Here is a 22,259-nt window from a genome sequence, read left to right as displayed (position 1 = left end):
TTTCCCGTGCCTGACTGCAAGCCAAAATAATGATGAGCTAAAAGCACTGAAATTGTGATTTGTACCCCCCCCTCCCGCTTTTTTTTTATTACTGTAGATGCGAAGAGTTCAGCCCTTTCTCCACACCACTCCATGGCAAACCTGACTGGGTTTGAGGGATTACAGCCCAGGTGCCTCTGATGACTCAGTTGCCTTCCAAAGGCAACTTTGGGAGTGCTCCAGGCCACCCACCACCCATCTTGTATTTTGGATCATTTCAGGCAGAGATTTCAGGTCCTTGCTATCATACCTCTGCAGACAGACAGACATATATGTATGTATATATATTTTTTGTAGCATTTAGCAGAATTTCACCATGCTCCAGGTGGCCTTGGTGCTCAGCCCCACATGTTCACACCTGGATATCAGCCTTAAATCTACCCCAATCTGAACACTAAGGACAGTGCAAGAAATACCTTCTCAGCAAAATGTCAAGCTTCACCTCTCTCTGATAACACCTGCATACAAAGAAATTACATCAGAAATGGCTTCCCTCAATCTCAGTAAAAGCACATTAAGGAAAACTTCCATTTCTAGGAAAAAGACTTGACAGCTGTGTTGAAATTACCTCTGGTAATTTTGACTGAGTGGAAGCTTTTATATTCGATTGCACCAAAAATGTAAAGTATGTGTCAGTTATTAAGCTTTTATGTCTGACACTCAGTCTGGTACCTGATGACATCTTTCTAGCAATCTGGAGATCGTGCAGCTAATGTACTTGGAAATGGTAGAATTAGGTATGGTGGAAAGTCATTAAATTTTAAATTAAAATGGGCTTTCTTGGTTCTTGAAGGTAATCTTCCTCTGCAGAAGTCAGAAAACATCTCCAGTAGTAGCTGTCTGAGCTTTCTTGCTCTTCCTTTAATAGTGACAATTAGTTGACTTGAGTATCACACCAGCTTTGCTGTGATTAAATGGGGGGAACCTGCAGGCTCCCACAAAAACAAAGCATCAAGTCCTCCTTGCCACTGGCACCTGGCAGCTTGGGCACCTGCCTTAGCCTGAGCTTTTTTTAGCCCGATTTCAAAGGTTATAAAGGAAAAAATGCCATGCAAGCAGTCTGACACTCTGGCAAGCCAAGCTATTTTCTACCCAAGGCTTTTTAAGCAAGAAATGTCTAATAGTACATCATACGGCTGCCTTTAAGGGGCAATTTCAGGGAGGGACACAAATCTCACTTAGACTAGTCTATTAAAATCCACATAAAAATAAACACACCAAAATAGCTGAAGGGGAAAAAAAAAATAATGCTTGTAAAACGTTTAGACCAAATTAAACAGCCTAGAAATGCTTAAACCAGTGTTGCCATGGTTTCGTACACCAGCGGGATGCTACGTCATCTAAATTCTGAAACTCTTCCCCGAGATGTGGGAACCCCAGCCCCACAAAGGGTGATGGGCAGAGCACGGCGGGGCTGGCTCCTCACCCCAGGGCTCAGAAACGCTCCCCAACACACCTGGGCCCATTGCTTATTTCAAAACAAGGCAGCTCTTTGTTTCTGCTTGCAAGTATTATGTGCAATTAATTATTTGGTAGGAAAAGTAACTACAAAATAGATATTGATAAGAGGTACATGACAAACACAGACTTGAGACAGATTTCTTAACTGCATTTATAGCCATGTGTTTTGTGTAAACACATGTTCTGAATAAAATCTTATTCATGTTGGCTGCAGAATTCCCACCTCACTTCACTGAGGGTGGTGAGAGCCTGGCCCAGGTTGCCCAGAGAGGTGGTGGCTGAACCATCCCTGGAGACATCCCAGGCCAGGCTGGACGGGGCTCTGAGCAACCTGAGCTGGTGAAGATGTCCCTGCTCATGGCAGGGGGGGCACTGGGGAGCTGGGAAGGGCCCTTCAAGCCAAACCATCCTGTGTTTCTATGATTTTTCCATGCATGGGCAGCATCAGGATACCTGTGCAACCTCCCACAGCACCCACTCCTCTGCAGGAGTCTGATGGTGACCACAGGCTGTTGTAGTTCATGGTGCAACAAGATCAACCCCCCCAGGTGTTGCCACTTGCTGTGTACTCTGGGATCAGCCAGGTTCTGGCATTAGCAAGCAGCACTGGTGCCTTGTAGAGCTCTTTAGAAAATGTGGGTTCCCACCTTACGGCTGAGCTGAGGCTGTGCTTACCACAGCATACATATCCTGCAATTCATTAACGTGGTAACGATCTCTGGGCGAACATTAATGGTCTTTGTGCGAGTATTAAGTGATACATCGCTGCCAAATATCTGGCTGTCGTTAGCAGCTTCAACTCTAAAGGTAAGCACCGCAGAGGAAAATAAAAAAGCGTTATTAAAAAAAAACCCTCTCAAAATAAACCTTAAAGAACAATAAAAACAAAACAGAATATAAACACACCCCTTAGTGCCTCTGCTGCAGCACGCACCGCAGAACATATGGCATATAGGATCACCCACGGATCAGTGTTTCCTGTACAGACTCATGTCAATGTGAGATGGGGAATAGCAAGATGTGCTTTGCTTTACTGCTGCTACCAGGGACCCCTTCTGCATTTCACGTGGTTCTCGTGCCGGTGAGGAGAGCTCTTGCAAACCACTAACTGCTCTTGTTAGCGGTCCAGGCAATCAAAATATCCTGACAAACGCAGGAAAAACAGGTGAGTTGGTTGTATCTGAGCATAAGCACAGGACCTGATGGAATCCCTACTCCTCTGCTGAGGAATGCAACACCAGCGATGTCACTTCTGTCTTGACACCATGGCAGCTATTGGGGACACAGCATCTCTGCAGTTTGAGACAGTGCTTGGACCCAAAATGGACTTGGGGCTTTTCTTACTTCTGAAGTTATTTGGGACAGACTTTTGAGCAGGGTCTGTTGGGACAGTACAAGGGGTGATGGTTTTAAACTAAAGGAGGGAGATTCAGGCCAGACATGAGGAAGATATTTTTGACCCTGAGGATGGTGAGAGCCTGGCCCAGGTTGCCCAGAGAGGTGGTAGATGAACCATCCCTGGAGACATTCCAGGCCAGGCTGGACGGGGCTCTGAGCAACCTGAGCTGCTGAAGATGTCCCTGCTCATGGCAGGGGTTGAACTGATGAGCTGGGAAGGGCCCTTCCAACCCAACCTATTATCTGATTTTTCAGCTGAAGGGCACATTCACAGGCACAAAGTCAGTGACCCCATCCCCTGTGCCAGCCCCGTGGTCTGCAAGATACCAGCAGCTCCTTCGCAGGGACACACCACATGCATCTGTGTTAAGTGCAGCAGAGGGGACGAAGGCAGCCTCATAAAACCTGCTTTGATTTATTTAATGACCTGCTTATTACCAAAGATGAAAGAAAGGAGCAAACAAACCTAGGAAGTGCCATTAATGTTGTTTTCTAGCACTTTCTGATGGAAAAAAAAAAGGCATATTTCTTGGCAATATGTGTGAGCTCATTATCCCCAGGCTGTGTGAAGCTGTGTATGGGGGTCCTGAAGCCCTGGGATATCACATTGGGAAGGGCACCAGGAGAGATACCCAGAGGCCATGGTGTCTCAGGAGTATCTATCCATCCTCCCACCTGCAAAGTCCTACAGCATCACCATCCCCAGTGAGGAAGGAGCCAAGAGTCAGAGCCTATTGGTTACATCATTAGCTGCCATCTAATTAATCAAAAGAATAGTTTTTAAAATGACATTACAGAGCTGAGATGGACCACCTCTGATTTCCCCACTATTGCTCCAGACCCCACGATGCAGTTCAAACAGAAATACAGATGTACAACCCCTGCTGATGGGAGGTCCCCTGCATAACCTCATAACCTCCAGATCCCATTCACAAGATGAGCAACACCTGAAATCCAGACTTAAAGAAGGGTCCCATGCCAGAGCTGTGATGCTCAGGGACCCCAAAATGCCAGGGGGTCTCATCAGCACACAGGCCAACCCTTTTCTGTGCTGGCTGGAGGATGAACAAATCCCCCAGATTCAGGGGTAAGAGAAGCCAAGGTAATGGGTGCAAGACACCCCAAATCCGCCAATGGCTACACAGTTAATTCAAAGGGCGTACATTTGAAGTGTAGTTCGCATTAAGTACCAGTGGGTAGGAAAATACTTCTAATTATTCCCCCATACTTACATTTTCACACCTCCATTTCTTTTATATTCAATTCCCTTGTTTCCTTTTTCGGGGTTAATTCTGTTTTCAGGCAAAGAAGAGCACAAATATGGTTTGTTACGCAAAATAAACTGCCATGCTCTGTGATTTGGCTACAAAATAAGCTGGTTTGGGGAATGCCATAGACAGCATACTGCATAAGAACACATTTTCACAAGGGACTCTGTCAGACACAGCAGCTCCTTTCCCCAAACAAACACAAGTCTTGTTTGCTAAGTTGGTTTTACTTCTTTGGCAAGGGAGAATTTTTCAAAGTTCTTCATTTATTTTTGATTTATATGATTTTCCAGTGTTTTCCAGCTCTGTGAATTACCCAGAGCAGAGGCTGGGAGCACAGAGTGGAGTGTGGGCTGAGCAGTGGGGAATGTCTGGATGTGAACGTGCAAATTCAGCACTTGGTGAATTTGTCCCCAAATGTCCCCACTCAGCAGCTTCAACACCAACATAACACAGTTTTCTGGCTCTCATGACATTATAGACAGCCACAATTCATCCTCTGCTCTTTTTCTTAAGGCACCAGCTTTGATTCCTGCAAATACACAAGGTTCTCAGCAGTTGTTATTTTCACTATTTTCAATTCTTTTCATTTTCAGGTTTTTTCATCTGCTTTTCAGTGAAAGGGTTGGAAAGATGGCCCTTCGAAAGGCAGCAAAGCTCGACATGGAGGGCTTTAGGAATATAAACATGACGTGGGATTTCATGTCCCATGCTTCCTACGTGCCAAAGGCTGACAAAGTGTTAATGTTTCTCTGGCCTGAGCTTTGTGGGCTATTGTCAACTTTTATTCTGCTATTGAATGCGTAGCCTCAGGCAAGCATTTGCCCTCTTTGCCTCCGTTTTTCAATCCATAAAATAATAAAGAAATTACAATACTTTGACAGCTATGAAAACACATGACATTTATACTCATCATTTACATAACGCTTTCTTCTCAAAAAAATAGATGCATTGCCTCAAATTTCACGTTACTGTTCTGGACTACCACGTAAATGTCTCCAGAAGCAAACAGAAATGGTAAAAAGTTTGTGGTAGGTAGGACCAAAACTTCACAGCATGAGGCTGTAGAAACTCTTTGCATCTCAGGAGAAGCAAGTCATATTCTACCAGGAGCCAAAATGAACCAAAGCACATTATCACTTCATCTGTTCAAAATTTCCTAAGCCTAAGGTGCCACAAACACATTTGTATGAATGATTTTAGACTAGATAGATGTCTTAATATTTAAGATGTCAGATGGAGTAATATGTAAGTAATTATGTTTTGCCTTTCATTCAGTCTTTGTCAGGGGTACAGACTGATGGCCCCGGAGATTGAAAGCTTCTGTCTAGATTGTGAAAATACTCATTTTTAACACAATGAGCACAAGCTTTTGCTTCCATGCTTACCCAAGGGGGCTGAAAGCAGGACTGATCTATCCAGCTGTGGCAAAACCTTGTCCAGAAGAAGAGTCCTCCCTTTGGTAGCCTATGGAGATATGTTAATATATGGAGCATGTATAGCCAGTTTCCTGAGCGGCAGTGAGCTGGTGCTGGTATGGAGCACAGCCTCAGTGCTTGGCTCATGAGTGCTGCTGGTATTAAGAGTAGTTAACAGAAAAACCGCCACCACATAGTGCCTTTGTACATCTACCACAACCAGGCACTCTGAGCTCATATCTCCACCCAACCAGGGACACACAGGGCAGCAAAACTCAGCCTCTCCCAAACCTCCTCCAAGCAGCCGGTTTGCTTGAGCCAAGGGGGTTTGGCTGCTCCAGCACAAAGGCAGTGGGGAAGTACTGATAAATGGGTCAAGAAACAGAGGTGATGAAGATTATCTGGAGAGAAGTCTCCCAGAGGAGTGAGGGAGGTACCAGTAGAAGTACCAAGGCATAGAGTCATAGAATAGTTTGGGTTGAAGGGCCCTTCCCAGCTCCCCCAATGCCCCCCCTGCCATGAGCAGGGACATCTTCACCAGCTCAGGTTGCTCAGAGCCCCATCCAGCCTGGCCTGGGATGTCTCCAGGGATGGGGCATCTAACTCAATCCACATGGGAGATAAACAAAAGCATGAGAGTCCTGCTTACCTGAATCTGATCGAGCCCTGAGGACTCTCACAAGACAACCTCACTTTCAGGGAGCCAGCTGCACTCCTGGCAATCTGTGCCCTCCTGGGAGTGCACCCCATCATCACACAGCCTGGACTGGCACAAACTGGCAGCAAGCTTTTGGCCCATGAGATGAGAACACCCTTTTCAGATCAGTCTACCACTTTTCCCTGTGTTTGATACAGCCCTACGTGGTCTCACAGGCTGCCCACCAAAACCCATAATCGCAAGAGCAGGGATGAAATCTCAGCTCCTTCCAAGGTGATGGGAAACTCGGGCTGACCTCAGCAGCAGGCTGCAGTCAGGACACAGGCACTTTTCATGGAATCATCCGGGTTGGAAAAGACCCTCAAGATCATCAAGCCCAACCATTCCCCCAGCCCTGGCACTGTCCCACGTCCCTGAGAACTTCATCTCCATCTGTCCAACCCCTCCAGGGGTGGTGACTCCACCACCACCCTGGGCAGCCTGTTCTGGTGCTTCACAACCCTTTCCATTTTGCTCCTGATCTGCTGTGACCAGGCTCCAGCCATATATATATTTATTGCCTATTTATACAGCAGAACAAATTCAAGTATAAATTCAGTGCAGAACACAATTCATTAACTACCTGTTAGCAACATTACATATGGATGTGCAAACCAGGTTTACACAGCCCAACAGCACAACTACTAATATCTACTCACTGACATAATGGTTAAGATGAATGAACATCACAGTTTTAATCTGTTCACTTTTAGCTGTTGCCAGCCTTGTACAGTTATGAAGAACCTGCAAAGGCCACTCAGCAGCAAGTTTTGACAATTCACCTTTTTTTGCCCAGCTTTGCTATTAAAGAACACCAATTATTTGCGAAGTAATTTGTGAACATACCACGTGAAGAGAATGAAACCATTTCTCAAATTCTCATGCCTACTCCAGACCTGCAAAAATCAATTTATCTTGCAAAAAAATATGTTATATTTTAACAAAATGTAATAATATATAGTATATATATATAAAAGAATGTTTCTTTCAGAAACTCAGAAACTGCCCGGTGCTTTTCCCTTCCTTGCTTTGGTTAATTTGCCCTCTCCTGACAGAGCCCATTCCATGTGTCGCCCTTACCCGACTGAATTAGCAGCAACTTATAATAAATATTTAAAACGAAAAAATTCACAGCACAATGAGCAGCCTTTTGCAAGTCGGCATAATAACAGAAGGAGAAACAAAGACCTCCAAGAAACAGCAGTAAGATTTATCAAAAGGTCTTCGAGGCTCACGTGCCAGAGCTGCAGCTACAACTGTGCACAGACACCGCGTTTTGCTGATCTGGAGGCTCATTAGTGGAAACACAGCTGTTTTCTGCAGGAAACCATTGGCCTCTTGATGCAACACTGACTTGGTGGGGTGAAGCTGTTTTAATTAGCACCTGCAAACAGACAGTGAGTGTTTACAAGTTGCAATAGACTCTCCCCTGGGGAAGGATGCGGAGATTTCTTAACTCTTTAGCGCTGTGACCCAGGTATTTATTTACTCCTGTTTGTGCAAAGCCTGGGAGTGGTGATGGATGAGCCTGGGGGTGGCTGATACAGAAGCAGCAGCAAAAATGTCAGTTGACATGAAATACAGAACTCAAGAGTTGATCAACTCAAGCAAACCAAGAGCAGCTGACTTGCAAGGCCTCCATCATGCTAATTTCTAACATTTAAGGAATTTGAGGTAATGTGAAGTGAGCACACATGTTAACTAGTCCACAATTGTAGCAAACACACTATATGGAAACTGGAAACACAAGGACACTTTTACACATTGGCTTTGATGACACTGGATGCATTTTGCAAGCAAAAGCTCTTGTAGGAGAGGCACCACCAGCCCTTTGGTGCCTTCCTCTGCATTCCCAACTGGACAACAAAGCAGGTGGGTGAGCAGAGGCAAAAGATTTCCCTAAATATAAACAGTAAGAATCCAGAACTATCCAAAATTTGTTATCTGTGCTGTTCATCTAGACAGCGTGCACAGTAAGGAAGGCTGTGGATGTTGCTGTCTGTAGAGAGGACTGCACTTCACCTGTCCCAAAGCGGGACAAATTACCCTTCAGAGGAGGCTGGCCAGCCCCAACAGCTGTAAAGTCAGCTTCAGGAACCCACTGAACACCACACATCCAGTTCTGGGAAGATAAATATCATCCTTGAGACTGTCATATTTTATTAAGTATTCAATATGTGATTCCGATGGCAGCACTGCAAGTCTGGAGGCTCTTCAAGGTTACCTACATCTAAAAACTGAGAACATAACACAAATAAAAAGCTCAGAATGCAACACAGGCCCCAAACCAGCGAGACTTTAAATACCTTCTGTGGCTCTGAAGTTGATGATGTTGCACACTGAGTTCACCAGGGTGAATGTCTGGTACCCAAACAGCTCCAACCCACAGAGAGGAGGAGAGGTGTGAAAGCCAGGCTTATTTTTGTGCGCTCCAGAAAAGCAAGCAGAGCTCTGGTGGGTGGGGGTGCTTTAATGGGAGTGCAAAGTGGTGTGGGAAGAAGGGGAGGGAGCCAAGCAGCTGGCTTCAATTAATCATCAGCTCTGCTGGAGGCTGGGAGGATGACTCTGGGGTGGTGAAGGCCAGGAGAGAGCCATAGAGGGGAGGTGGTGTGGGCAGGCTGGGGGGTGCTTGTGAATCTCGGAACATGTTGGTTTGGCACATTGGGGAGCAGCGATGGGGGTGCAGGGGACAGCTCTGCAAATAACACCCAGCCAACAACCAGATAAATACAGTTATTTTGGTTTTGACTTCAGGAGAGTCTAGGGGAAGGACTGATAACAGTAGTTGTTATAAATGCTGTTATTTTGTGGAGTTTCTTAACCTGCAAGTTCTGCTTTCTGTTTCTTCACAGCCGATTCACCCTCATTTGCTCTCAGGGGTTCTGCCAGCAGTGAGACGGTTGATGTAGCTCAACTTTAACAGCTCCACGTGTGGTAAAAATACTCCAGCTGCTACCAAAAACAGCATTTATGACCGTGTTTTTGGAAGCACAGGTAACACTGTATCTGTGTAAGACTGTATTCCTCATTCCCAGCCCTTTTACATCTAAATGAGACCCCACTCCCGAAAGAGCATCTCTTCTCTATATAAATAACACCGAACTTCCCCACAGGCGTCTCTCTACCCTATGTAAATAAAATCGCAGCCCCTCCAGGCCTGTCAGTGCGAGGCATTAACGAGCCTGCAAAACCATTTCTTCTCTCATTTGTTTTGGCAGTGCAAATGCTTAAGTCTCTCAATGTGTTATTCAGAAAGTTTGGAAAATGTAAAGTATGCCTGAGAGAGATGCCAAATCCCTGAACTCATGGGGGAAGCGTTCATAAACTTAGAGGGGGGGGGAAAAGAGCTCTCGGTGGTGTTTACTGTGTGCATTAAAGCTTTCCAGTTGTTAAGAACTGGCTGTATCTGCACCAGAGCTATCTGCTAATAACCAGAAGCACCCAGACTATTGTAAAAATGGTGAGTTCCTGCAAAATAAGTCCCCATGTGCAGGCCAGGCAGGACACATCTATTTGCAACACCAAGGAGAGCTGCTGCTTTTGTTATAGTGCTAGGAAAAACTTGTCAGAATCCATGGCAAAATGGAAATGAAGATTTTTAATTTCTTTTTTTAAGGGTGTCTTAATTGAAAAACAAAGCCATGTTTTTTTAGCAGCACTGCCCACCGATTCCAAAAGGAGATGGGATGGGTTGTTCTCATGTGCAGGGAGGATTAAATTCCTGAATCCAGCGCTGCCTCCTCCAAAGCCCTTGTACCTGTGGGATCTGGAGGAGCCCAAGAGCAGTACAGGTAAGCTGAATCTAGGCTCAGCTTTCCATGGCAGGTCCTCTCCTCCAGGGGATGGGGTTTCACTGGGAGCATCATCCCCAGAGAACAGAACCACTGGTTTTCACCTGCTCTTCCTTCTGGCTACTCTCTGCTGTCTCCACAGAGTGGGAATGGGGTGGTTGTCCCCACAACTCACACACAAGCAAAGGTGATGTACCCTGCATGGTGCCACGTTGTGCTCACCTGATTTTGTGATGATTTTTAACAAGGGAGTAACTACAGCAGCACTCAGGCTTCTGGCCATCTTAGCCATCCGTAATTTCAGTATGAAATCAGGAAGCGCTTGATTTCTTCACCTATTTTTATATAACCTTGGAAGAAGGCGCTGCCAGAGCAGCATCTGAGCGGGGAAAGGCTGGAAGGGACCATTCCCAACACCTGCTCCAGGCAAAGGTGACCTGAGCTCCGCTTCCAGCAGCTCAGGGACAGCAGGACCAGCTTCTGGCAGCTCCTCCTGCCACCGGGACCCCAGCAGAGACGTGGGGATTTCAGCTGCAAAGCATCTGGCTCCCTCTTGTGCTCCCCGTGTTTATGGCAGGAGAAGTCTGATGGGATCAAGTCCTGCTGGTGCAACCCGCCGGGAGAGCTGGCCCTTGCGCATCTCCTCATGGCCAGCCGGAGGAGCAGAGACCACCCAGACCTGTTAGTCCAGACCTGACCTGGTATGGACCATCTCCATGTTCTGGTACCCTTGAGCTTACCAAGAAAGATCGAGATGTTCCTGGAGCCCGGCTAGAGAACAGGGTGTGCAGCTCCATCTGCACTATGTGCAGCCTGACACTTACAGCTCGATGGGGGATGAGTTGTGACCATCAGCTGTAGCTTCTACCTTGGAGAAAGTCCACCCTTCTCCTGCACAATTCAGTCCAAGCAACAGCACTGCCATCTGCACGTACCGCGGTGGCAGAAATTTGAGGAGTAAGAAATTATTTCACCTTGCAAAGATAACAGAACTTTGTTTTTCCAGTATTTTATACAGCTCTTCTTTTTGGTGAAGTACTCTGCATCGCTGGTCCTGATCCGCACTCCTGCTATCGCAAAGGTCATAGCGGTAACGAGCAGGGAAATACACCTGAAAAAATGGCTTTAATGCAACACTCCAGCAGCAGCGGCGGCTTGCTATTAGAGGTAGTATTGTATTTCTTCTTAACTGAGTTACTTCTAGGAGAATTCTTTAAAGGTCATTAGTGGGTGTCAGGAGACAAAGGAAAGCTGTGTTAGGGGAAGTAGAAAAAGGGACTTGTTTGCCAGTAGATGTTCTGCAAATTTAAGGAAAAAGTTAGTGCAACCATACTGGGGTCTGTCAATTCTGGATTGTTGTGTGGTTTTGAATCAATTTTTCTGGTTGTTGGTTTGTTTGTTTGTGGTTTGTTTTGTTGTGTGGGCTTGTTGTTGGTTCTTTTTTTAATAATCATAATGAAAAATAATCATTAATTATTTTTTTCCTCTTAGCCAAGTTGTCTGGTTATCTTCACACAGCCTGCTGCAGAAATAGGGGAAAACCCCCATTCTCTAATGGTAGCTGAAAACGATGAAGTATCTACATGTGATTTCACTGTGCTCTTAGTTCAAAAGAGAGGGGATGGAAAAGGTCCTTTCATCAGTAACTGCAGCAGATGGAAGGGTAAAAGCCCAAAGGACATGAAAAGAGTGATTTTGAATTAAATTGGATGGCAGCCACATATCCCGCAAGCACTCAGCACCCACGCTACATGCGAGGGAAGAAGTCCCCACAGAAACCTTGTGCAACGGAGAAGGAATTTCCCCGGCGTCAGCTTGGCCTTGCTCTCCAGCTGCTTTTCTCTTGCGCAAGACGTGGAACACAACAGGAACGCGTGTGTTTGTTTTTGGGAGCCTCCTGAGAGCCGAAGCGGAGCCAAGCGAGAGACGCAGCTCCTCCGGATACGCAAGCTGCCAAGTTCATCTCCTCTCCCTGGTGGGACCGTCCCCATCCCACCCCCACGGGCTGCAGGTACTGACTCACCGACCACCCTCTGCTGACAATTATGGTCTGTTTTCATCTGGGTTTTATGCTTCCGAGACTCAGGTGTGAAGACACGAGCCTAAAAGTTGCCTTAAAATAAACATTTAAATCTTCCAGGAGACATGACGGGTCTTTTGTAGAATGTGCTTTTTTGACCAATACAAAGGTAAAGTTTCACTGCAACTCCAAGGTGGCAGAGGCAGTTTTGATAACACAAATTAAACCTGCAGGAAGGGCTTTTCCTAATGGAACAACCTCCTTCCCATAGGAATTGAATAAATATTTACTTTGTATTATCAGATGCTCAGGTGGAATGGGGGTAAAGGAGGCTTTGTCCCCCCTTTGCCCTGCCAGGGCAGCGCTTTGGGTTGGTGATGTTGAAAGGACTCTAATTTTTCTTCCATCCACCTCCCCCGTCCCTTCCAGTCAACAAGTGCCTCCAAATTGTGCAATATTTTCCTGCAAAGGGACATCAAACTGACTCTTGAACCCTCAAGTCTTCAGGGGACAGAAAACAGTGTTTACCCCACCGATTGCAGAGCAGCACGCCAAGATTTGGGCTCAGATTCTGTTCCTATTTGGACCTTTTTGCCTTAAGTCAAAATGGGGCTTTGTATTTTTACAAACTGAACTGTTACATATCCCCTTCTGGTGAAGGGCAGCAGGTGTCAGCACAGCAATAAGGACAAATATTTTGTTGAGGTCCCACGAGGAAATTCTCTATTCAAATTAAAAGTACAAACCTGATGCTGAGAACACTGAGCCAGCAGTAACGGTTTAGATTGAGGAATAACAGCTGATATGGTTTCCCAGGTATCTTCCAATACACACAAATACTAAATGCCCTTGTCAAGCGAGTTTAAGAGATACAGCAGTGCTCTGCTTGCCATAAAAATAACTGTGAAAATAGGAGCTGGCAAGTCTCTTACCAGACCTAACACTGATTTGTTTTGTTGTATTTGTTTAAGTAATCATGGTAATGACAAAATCGGACTTTCTTTTTTTGCTAAACATCTATTGTTTTCCATGGTATCCGCATCATGAAGGAAGGAACAAATACGTGCTTCATTTATGATGTTATTCTGCTGAAATGCTGTTTATATTTTTACAGCAAACAAGAGTGCTGGTGGGTCACGGCCTTTTTTCTGCTACAGAGAGCAGGTTCCTCTGCGGGGTTAAACCTTAGAGTAGCTCAGTCACAGCCGTAAGTGCCACAGCCTCTACTATCACTAGTAAAGACCAGGAACCATCAAAGGTGACAAAGACGGGCTGTTCCTGGCCAGTGCTGCTGCAAATCCAACATAAAATCCAGCCCCAGAAAGCCTGGAGCTTTACTAATCCACCCCAGAGCCAGATCCCTATTTACTAAGCTCTCCATAAACACAAACCAACCAAGGCAAAGCTCTTTTTTTATCCAACGAACTGACAGCCAGAGAGAGCAGATGGGAGAGCACTGGGGAACAAGGAGCCAACGCCGGCCCCAGCGCTGCCAAGGACGTGGCGGCAACGGGGGGTTCGGCGAGTGAAACAGGACAGGAGCTGCTACAGCTGAACCACGATTCAGCAATAAAATCGTATTCAACTGGGATGTTTTCAAGATTTTCAGTTTCTGACTGAAAATTATTCAGTAAAAACGACTTGCTTGCCAGGCAGCGAGACCCGAGTGATTCCTGGCCCAGCGCTGCCAACTGTTCTCTTGTCAAACTTGACTCAAAAAGCGACGCTCGGCCAGTAGTAACCAGTCAGGATTCAAACTGGCACCAGTGCCACTGGTTTACCAGTGTAGTCCAAAACCTGTATTGAAGTGAACAGGAAATACTAATGGTATGATTCAGAAAAAAATGAGGCTCTTCAGAAAAGAGAAGGAAAGGTCAATAGGGATGCTAAAAAAGAGCAGTAATTTCATCAAAGGATTATCCTTCATAGAGGATTTTCTCTTTTACAAGGTTGAAAAACTTACGGTTTTGCTTAAGCCCAAAGCAGCCCAGAGCTGGAGAACTGTCTGTGCTGCACGAGGAGGCTCTTCCAGGCCCCCCCTTCCAATGCAGCAAAGTAATTAAGCTCATCATCTTCCCCCTTTAATAGTATATTTTAATTCACAGCATTGGCACTGGTTTAACAACTTTATCTCTCATTGGTGTAATTGCAACTGATAATCATTTGTGACAAGAAAACGCCTAAAACATTTCTTAGGCTTTAGGTTTGGGCTTCCAATCAAAAGTCTGGATGTTGGTTAAAAGAACATGGACACAATATTTCGTATAACCGATTTCTTTATTGGCATAAGAACTTACAACTTTTCCGGTACATAACACAAAAGAGTTGGTGCTCTGTGAATTTTGACAAATTATTCTGAACACACTGATATCACAAAATAAAAGTTATTTTCTAAATTGGTTTTATAAAAAGCCTAAATTAAGATGGGCATTTGGAACCCTGTAATGGATATAGGAGAAGTTTACCTTTGGAAAAACAAAACCACACCGAAGTTGCTGCGTTTCTGTGGACTAGATTTGGCCCTGATTTTACGAAGATGGAATTCTGTAACCAGCCTTCAGTTTTAACCACAGGCATTTAGCCCCAGGAATAAAAATCGAAGGGCAAGAGAGACATAAACCGGTATTGTTCTGATAGCTCTTTAAAGTTAAAACAATACACATATTTTTTTAGCCACGCACATATCGAGACCTATCAAAACCTGACTATCTCTAGTTATTTATACGGTTCCTAACCAAAGGGAAACGCAGTGTTCCACTTAGAGAGCCACTAATGTTGACTAAGTCTTCCTTAGATTGTCTGTATCTTACAAAGGTGGCAGAAACTCCACTGTCCCAACCTCTAGCACTGGTCTGAAAAACAAAAGTGGAAAGTATTAATAAAGCATAAGGGTGTTTCTGCTCTTAATTACAGCAACTGATTGGTTTTGTGGAGAAAAAAAGAAATACTTTCATGTGGAAATAGCATGCTGCCAAGGGATGCTGCGGATGCATCAGAGCTGGCAAAAAAACAAACCAAAACAAACATTATTGCTCCTATGAAAACAAATTTGCTTATTTTCTACTGTCAAGAACTTCCAGTGCTACCTTCTAAGGTCCTTCTTGGGACACAACAAGCCGGTAAATTGAATAAGCATTCCATCCCCTCCAGTGTGCATCCCCACAATGAGAACTTCCTTCTGTAGATAAAGGCTCCTGTTTTTCAGTGGTCATCTCCTTGCACAAAGAAACAAAACTCAGGCTCATGAGGCTTATTCACCCTCACGGTGGTGAAGGAGGAAGGTGACACGTCTGTAGTGACAGAGGTGCAGAGGTTGCACCAGGACAGTCTCTGAGAAGCACAATGTGTAAACAACATGAACGCAAATGTTCTACCTGGTTGGAAACGGGTTCTGAATCTTATTGTTCACTTCCTTCATGAATTCAAAAATCTCAGGAGGATTTCCTATCACATCGATGCAATGACCATAAAGAATGGTCAAAACATAAGGGAAACGGGGTTTTAGACTGTCACACACCTGTGTATATCTCCGCTTTTCATCTCTGCTGTGCTCCTTACAGTAGACCCTCTCTTTACGTAAAGCTTTATGGAGCTTTATAGACTGATTTACAATTCTCTCTTTGACTCTTAATAGCTGTCCAACATCAGACCTGCTTCCAGCATTCTCAAGGTACACTGTAGTTATGTCACCATCAGTGATGTCAGAAATTATGACGTCATCATTTGCTTGGAATGTCCTGGGAAAAAAGTACTTCATGTAGTGATATATGCCTGTGTCAAGAACCACCACTTGTTTCTCCCCATCTGCATCACGAACAAAATTACTCGTCTCCGTGTGTTGCTGTGGCCTCCTCTTTGCTCTCTGATGGGATTTACTTTCTTCTCTTTTGTCCTTCTCTGAAAGGGATTTTGCTTTCGGTAACAGAAAGTCTCTCAGCAATGTGATTGCTGGAAATGAGCCTTGAACAGAAATGTGCCCATTGGCCTGCAAAGGACCAAAGCTCAAAGCTGTGCTCTTCTTTTTAAGTTCTTCTATCAGATCTTCTACAACAAATTGATCTTTGAAAACAGACATATTGAGGACACATGTGACCGAGCTGAAGACCTAGAATTTTGAATGAGAGAAGTTAAATAACGGTTAACATCGCAATGGAAGCACAACTAGATAAACTACAAATCAGCTTACATTTTCACAGTAACGAGTTACTTTCAGCGGGTAGTATCTGGACAGCCTCTTGTCTTCTAGTCGATGTTCATCCTTCTTCAGAACACTCTCTACAACTAAAGAGAAAACCAGATTCACTTCTTGCCCAGTCAGATAATGCGCCATTGCCAGTCTGATGGGGGAGAGTTTCACACGCGTTTTCCTCTCGATGCTTTCCCTAACAACCTCCCATACATACACACAGGTGATTCAATACTTTCATGCATTAGTCAAAATTGTTCAAAGAGAGAGAGAAGCCTGTCTTCTTACAACACTAATTGGCAGAGACTTATTCTCAAAGGCCTGACTTCAAAAATCATACCTGTTATGGAGGGTATAGATTTATTCCTAAAAACAAATATAACAAACTCTTTGCATGAAGCTCCTTCACAGTCATGACTTCACTGAACAGAAGCAAAATCCTAAAACTTACCAGGTTACCTAAACTTACCTGAAACTTACCAGAGAGGTGCTGGTCTCACAGCTCTATAACATTCCAGTACTAGTTAACAATTTAAAATAATTTGGTTTAAGGTTAACATTCCAGGGCTAATTCTTTGGGGGACAGCTATATTTACTACAGTATATTAAATACCTTCTTGATCTTCAAAAGTCACATACGCAACTCCTTTGTTCGTTGTCGGATACGTTACTTCTTCCACATCTCCCCCGTTATTCTTGGACATCTGGAAATGAATCACGAGGATGTCGGCCATGACCTCGTCGTGCAGGAGCCCATCTGGAACGCCAGCGACGACAACGGTCCGCGCTGGTTTAGCGGCTCGTCCTGTAGCCTGCGCACAGAGACACGGCACACCGTGAAGGAAAGCGGGACCCGCCATCACCAAAGCGACTCCCTTTGGCACACACAACACGTGCATTTAGTAGCTAATTAATTAATTAATCCGCCGAATCAGATTGCAGTAAATGCCAGACTCCCCCAGGCACCTTTTCATTATCGTGCAGTAAAATATATCCTGACTCTTAAGTTTAATTTACACCCTTAAGTTTAATTTACCACAGTATCTTCTTAAAGCCACAAAAATAAGAACTAAATTTAACAGCTTCTCAAATGAAAGGTCCAGTGTCACACTGATAAGGTTGTTTGCTCTGTATCTACTATTGAAAATTTAAAGGGAATGAAAAAATGTAATGGCATGCACTGTTCCATAAGGATTGTCTTTGCAGAGCGGAAAGGTCAGATTTGTGTTAAATTCATGAGAGCTGGGATCTCGGGCTGTGATCTGACTCATCTCTTCACTTATTAAACGTATAAAACCTTGTTAAGTGGGAAGAACAAAATCCCCGTCACCCGAGACCGGCAGTGCGTAAAACATCTGACTACACACATGATCTTCATCAGAGCCAAGCCTCCCAATGCTGCAAACACAAAACCCATCCTAAATACGATTTGCATCTATGTCTTGTTGAGAAAAGCACGTTTTCTTTCCATTCTTATTAAATAGACACAAACAGTAATATTTCAGTGGGAGTATCACAGAAAAGTTTGTGTAAATGGTGGAACACTAAGTAAATTTTGTAACAGTTCATTGACTTTTTGGAAGAAATAAAATACATTAGTATGTCCGCATGGCAGTGTCCATGGGAACGAACTGTCAATAACTTCAGAGCGACTGTACTGGAGGTCAGTCACTCCATCTAAATTCTTCAGACTTCTCGTACAAAGTTTCTTCTGGACCTGGGCTGCATAAAACATTAGGGTGAGCACAGCAGTTACAAAGCCAGGGGCAAATGCTTTGTTGACGTGAATCCAAAACCTTGTGGACCATCAACCACAGTGTTTCTGAAGGGGGTGAGGAGACAGATTCAATGAGACTCTGCAACCACACAAGCTTTCCATTCATAAAGACTTTGAGATCTTTTTTTATCACCCATCACATTTAAAGAGCCAGGAGGTTTAATTATATTAGGCAATTATTTTGATGGTAATGTTCGTGCGAAAGCAAGTTTCTGTTCTAATGAGACAACATGAGGAGAATATAAACCGTGTGCTTCCAAGATTGACAGGGTTTTATGCAGGATTTTCTCACGCTGAAGCCGCCCGGGCACGAGCGGGAGCACTCAGCTGCCAGACAGCATCTTGCACCTTGCCAGCTGGTGTTTTGCAGCAACGCTCGTGCCTACTATTGGGGTTAGGAAAAAAAAATCCCATGAATATAGAGTTGGTTTGTGCTGAATCACTTCTCCGACACGGCTGCGTTCAGGGGCTGCTGCTGGAGGTGACAATGTGACGTGATAGTGAGGAGAGGAAACGGCCTCAAGTTGCCCGGGGAGGTTGAGGTTGGATCTGGGGAACAATTTCTTCCCCAAAGGGCTGTGGGGCATTGGAACAGGCTGCCCAGGGCAGTGCTGGAGTCACCATCCCTGGAGGGCTGGACAGACGGACATGAGGTTCTCAGGGATGTGGGGCTGGGGAAACGGTTGGACTCGATGATCTTTAGGGTCTCTTCCAACCCAAATGATTCTATTTTTCTCCGAGCAGCCCTGCTGGCTAGCGGTGACCGCAGCGTTCCGTGCCCAGTCAGGCCACGTGTTCACCGTTTCTTGGGAAATACGTGGCACAAATCCACACTGACAAGAGATCGGCTGTGAACACTTAGAATCACAGAATCATTTCAGTTGGAAGAGACGCTCAGGATCATCGAGTCCAGCCATAACCTAACTCTAGCACTAACCCATGTCCCTAAGAACCTTGTCTTACCCACAGACCTCATCAGTTCTCATAGTTATGAAAAAAAATATACATATATAAGTGTGAGCGTCAGGAGGATGGAGCCAGGCTCTTCTCAGTGACAACCAGTGACAGGACAAGGGACAGTGGGTGCAAACTGGAACACAGGAGGTTCCACTTAAATACGAGAAGAAACTTGTTCCCGGTGAGGGTGGCAGAGCCTGGCCCAGGCTGTCCAGGGGGTTGTGGAGTCTCCTTCTGTGCAGACATTCCAACCCGCCTGGACACCTTCCTGTGTAACCTCATCTGGGTGTTCCTGCTCCATGGGGGGATTGCACTGGATGAGCTTTCCAGGGCCCTTCCAGTCCCTGACTGTGATTGTGTGATTCTGGGAAGGAAATAAGCCCTTCCAGCAACGAGGGGGAGCCCGGGGCCGACGGCTGCAGCGCTGCTGAGCACCGGCTGTTTACCAGCCGGGGGACGGACACAATTCACTTTTTATTCACTTCGCCATCGTTTTGAACGCTCGGAAGCTCCTACCAGGCCAAAGCCGCTCCCCCCGCCCCGGCCGGCCCGACCCGCAGCCCGGGGAGCGCCGCTGCGCGTCCGCCGGCCTCCCCCGCGCCTTCCCGAACCCCCCGTGGGCACAGGCTCTGCCCCTCCGCGGGTCGCTGTCTCCGCCGCCCCGCTCCCCACACGGCCCTGCCCGCCTCCCGCACTTGCCATGGCGGTCGCTGCGCCGCGGTGTCCCCAACTTGGCGAGGAGCGGGAGGGCTCGGCCTGTCCCGGCCCGGCCGTGAAACCGAAACCGAAACGGCGGCTCCCGCGCTCCCGGGGGTGAGGGGCGGGGGGGTCGGTCCCGCCTCCCGCCGGCCGGGGGAAGCGAAATCCCTCCTGGTTCTGACCAGAAATGGCCGGAGCTCCCCGGGGTCCGGGAACGCCGCCACCCGAGGCAACGCACCGTGACCGGCATGTCCGGGCTTGTCCTTACGGTGAGGCCGCACCTCTAACCCTGCGCTCAGTGTTGGGCCCCTCACGCCAAGAAAACCGTCCAGGTGCTGGAGCGAGTGGAGAGAAGGGAACGGAGCTGGTGAGGGGCTGGAGCACAAGTGTGATGGGAGCGGCTGAGAGACCTAGGGGGTTCAGCTGGAGAACAGGAGCTGAGGGGAGACCTTCTGATCTCTGAACTGCCTGAAAGGAGCTTGGAGCCAGGGGGGTCGGGCTCTGCTCCCCAGGAACAAGCGCCAGGAGCAGAGGAAACGGCCTCAAGTTGCCCAGGGGAGGTTGAGGTTGGATCTGGGGAACAATTTCTTGCCCAAAGGGCTGTGGGGCATTGGAACAGGCTGCCCAGGGCAGTGCTGGAGTCACCATCCCTGGAGGGTTGGACAGACGGACATGAGGTTCTCAGGGACATGTTTTGGTGCCAGAGTTAGGTTAATGTTTGGACTCGATGATCTTGAGGGTCTTTTCCAACCAAAACGATTCTGTGATGCCTGATACCCCTGACTGTGTCTCCTCAGCACGGGGCTGCCCAAGCCAGCTCCTCACACACAGAGAAGGTGACCAAGGGCTCTCCAGAACATGTACGGCCACTGTGGCATCCACCCCGTCCTACACCAGCGCCCTCTGACCGCCTGGACAGCGAGGTTTGCTCGTGGCGGAAACTGCAGCTGTGAAAATGTGAAGTACTTGAATGAAGGATGGACATAAAAAAGTCACAGCTCATCTTCATACTTCCAGTCAAAGATAAATTTACTCTGGTAGGTAGAAACAAGGATATCACCATTTATAGAAGCATCACCTGAAATCTGTATTCTTGTTTTTCATAATTAAAACTGTTTTCCAGCCTTTATGTGGCACCACTATTGCTTTAAAATGTAAACAGTATAATCAACTCATCAGAGAGAAAATTGAGACATTTACAAATACTGATTGTCTTACAATGTTACTTAAAGGCCCATCTGGATTTTATTTACTCAACACCTGTAGCTGCTCTCTACTCCCCCACACCATGATACCTCATGAGAATTTTAAATGTTTTCTTTTTTAAGTATTTGCTTCTCAACATTTATTAGGGAGGTACAATTTAAATTCATTACATTTTTTACCTTAACAGGTTTTTCCCCCCATTCTTTTTAAGGCAACTTGATCTCATCAACATTTTAAGATTGTTACATGCTAAAGTACACAATCTCTGTAAATACTCCAGCACTACTTTTTTTTTTTTTAATTATTTCATAATTATCAGGCACTCAATCCATGTCTTTGCATGCACTAAACGGTAAGAGGTGCTACAGTCACATGTATCTCACCCAACACTAAATTCAGAATTAACTGTGGTGCTCACAGCCTTTTACTTTCCCATTTTCAACCCTATCTATTAACAGCTTCTCTAGAATAAGAATAATACCTGAGATATCTAGTGCTCTTCTTGCACTAGTTTGGTGCATTGTCCCTTTTCTGCATAAGATGTCAAATACTATGAAAATACATTATTTGCAATGTTGGACCCATGCTACTTTGAAGTTAAGATTATTGTTGCCAAGCCATTTCACCTTCAAGGGCAGCAAATAAAATGGACAACAGCAGAAAAGGAAAAACACTCCTCCTTGGGAAAGAAATCCTCCTCTTACTTTGTACTTTGTGTTATGTCAAATATATTCTAGAATGAGAGCTGGAAGGATGAACTGGAAACAAAAGGGGGACTTTACACACTGAAAAATTAATTTACCCTGAACTGTATATGGCTTTTTCCAACTCTCTCTACACACCTTGCCAGAGCAGTCAGGCCACTCACACGCACCACAACAGGGACCTCAGGCACAGCGCTACTATAAAGCAATCTGGTTTACATAGAGAATCATCTTGATTCTTTAATATTTTCAAGTAAGCAAAATCATGGACAAAAATGAGGAAAAATGTAATCGTAGAAACAAGTATCCAAACAATAAATCAGGCTATTAACTTATCAGAAGCTCAGCAGAATTTGCGTTAGGCCCTAGGAGAAGTAACTGCGTGTCGACAGCTAAAAGCTCTATGGCTGCCATGGCATTTCCTACAAGGTGCAATTTCTTGAGTAGATTTGTGGTGGTTTTGCACTCTCCCTTTCCCTGTTCTCATCACTAATTTGATAATGCAGGTTTTGTGAAATTACAGGGTAATTGCTCGCAGGTATTTGAGTTCTGGTGGCACACAGCAACCTCAGCAGGCCTGGGGTTCTGTCAGAGAGACCTTCTGAAGCTCTGGCACTGCAAAAAAGCAGGTCTGGGAA

The 22,259-nt window shown here is 45.6% G+C and overlaps 1 protein-coding gene and 2 long non-coding RNA genes across 3 annotated transcripts; 1 reads left to right on the top strand and 2 right to left on the bottom strand.

Annotated features, from left to right (window-relative positions):
* Positions 1 to 7,470: 7,470 nt before the first annotated feature.
* LOC110364352 (uncharacterized) lies at positions 7,471 to 8,713 on the bottom strand. The gene is made up of 2 exons (XR_002423070.2): positions 8,588 to 8,713; positions 7,471 to 7,665 (listed from the first exon to the last, which is right to left on the bottom strand). It is a non-coding gene; the product is annotated as an uncharacterized LOC110364352 (long non-coding RNA).
* Positions 8,714 to 9,575: 862 nt separating this feature from the next.
* LOC135579998 (uncharacterized) lies at positions 9,576 to 14,232 on the top strand. The gene is made up of 3 exons (XR_010473945.1): positions 9,576 to 10,072; positions 11,079 to 11,239; positions 11,564 to 14,232. It is a non-coding gene; the product is annotated as an uncharacterized LOC135579998 (long non-coding RNA).
* A 118-nt stretch (positions 14,233 to 14,350) lies between these two features.
* On the bottom strand, positions 14,351 to 19,940 carry RBM43 (RNA binding motif protein 43). The gene is made up of 4 exons (XM_065070209.1): positions 19,712 to 19,940; positions 16,892 to 17,090; positions 16,279 to 16,373; positions 14,351 to 16,197 (listed from the first exon to the last, which is right to left on the bottom strand). The coding sequence occupies exons 1-4, from the start codon at positions 19,712 to 19,714 to the stop codon at positions 15,463 to 15,465; spliced, it is 1,032 nt and encodes a 343-aa protein (XP_064926281.1). The 5' UTR covers positions 19,715 to 19,940; the 3' UTR covers positions 14,351 to 15,462.
* Between the last annotated feature and the right edge of the window lie 2,319 nt (positions 19,941 to 22,259).

This window comes from Columba livia, chromosome 7, assembly GCF_036013475.1.
Source record: "Columba livia isolate bColLiv1 breed racing homer chromosome 7, bColLiv1.pat.W.v2, whole genome shotgun sequence".
Lineage (NCBI taxonomy): Eukaryota > Metazoa > Chordata > Aves > Columbiformes > Columbidae > Columba > Columba livia.
Note: the sequence above shows the minus strand (reverse complement) of the source record. Positions and strands in the feature narration are given on the sequence as shown.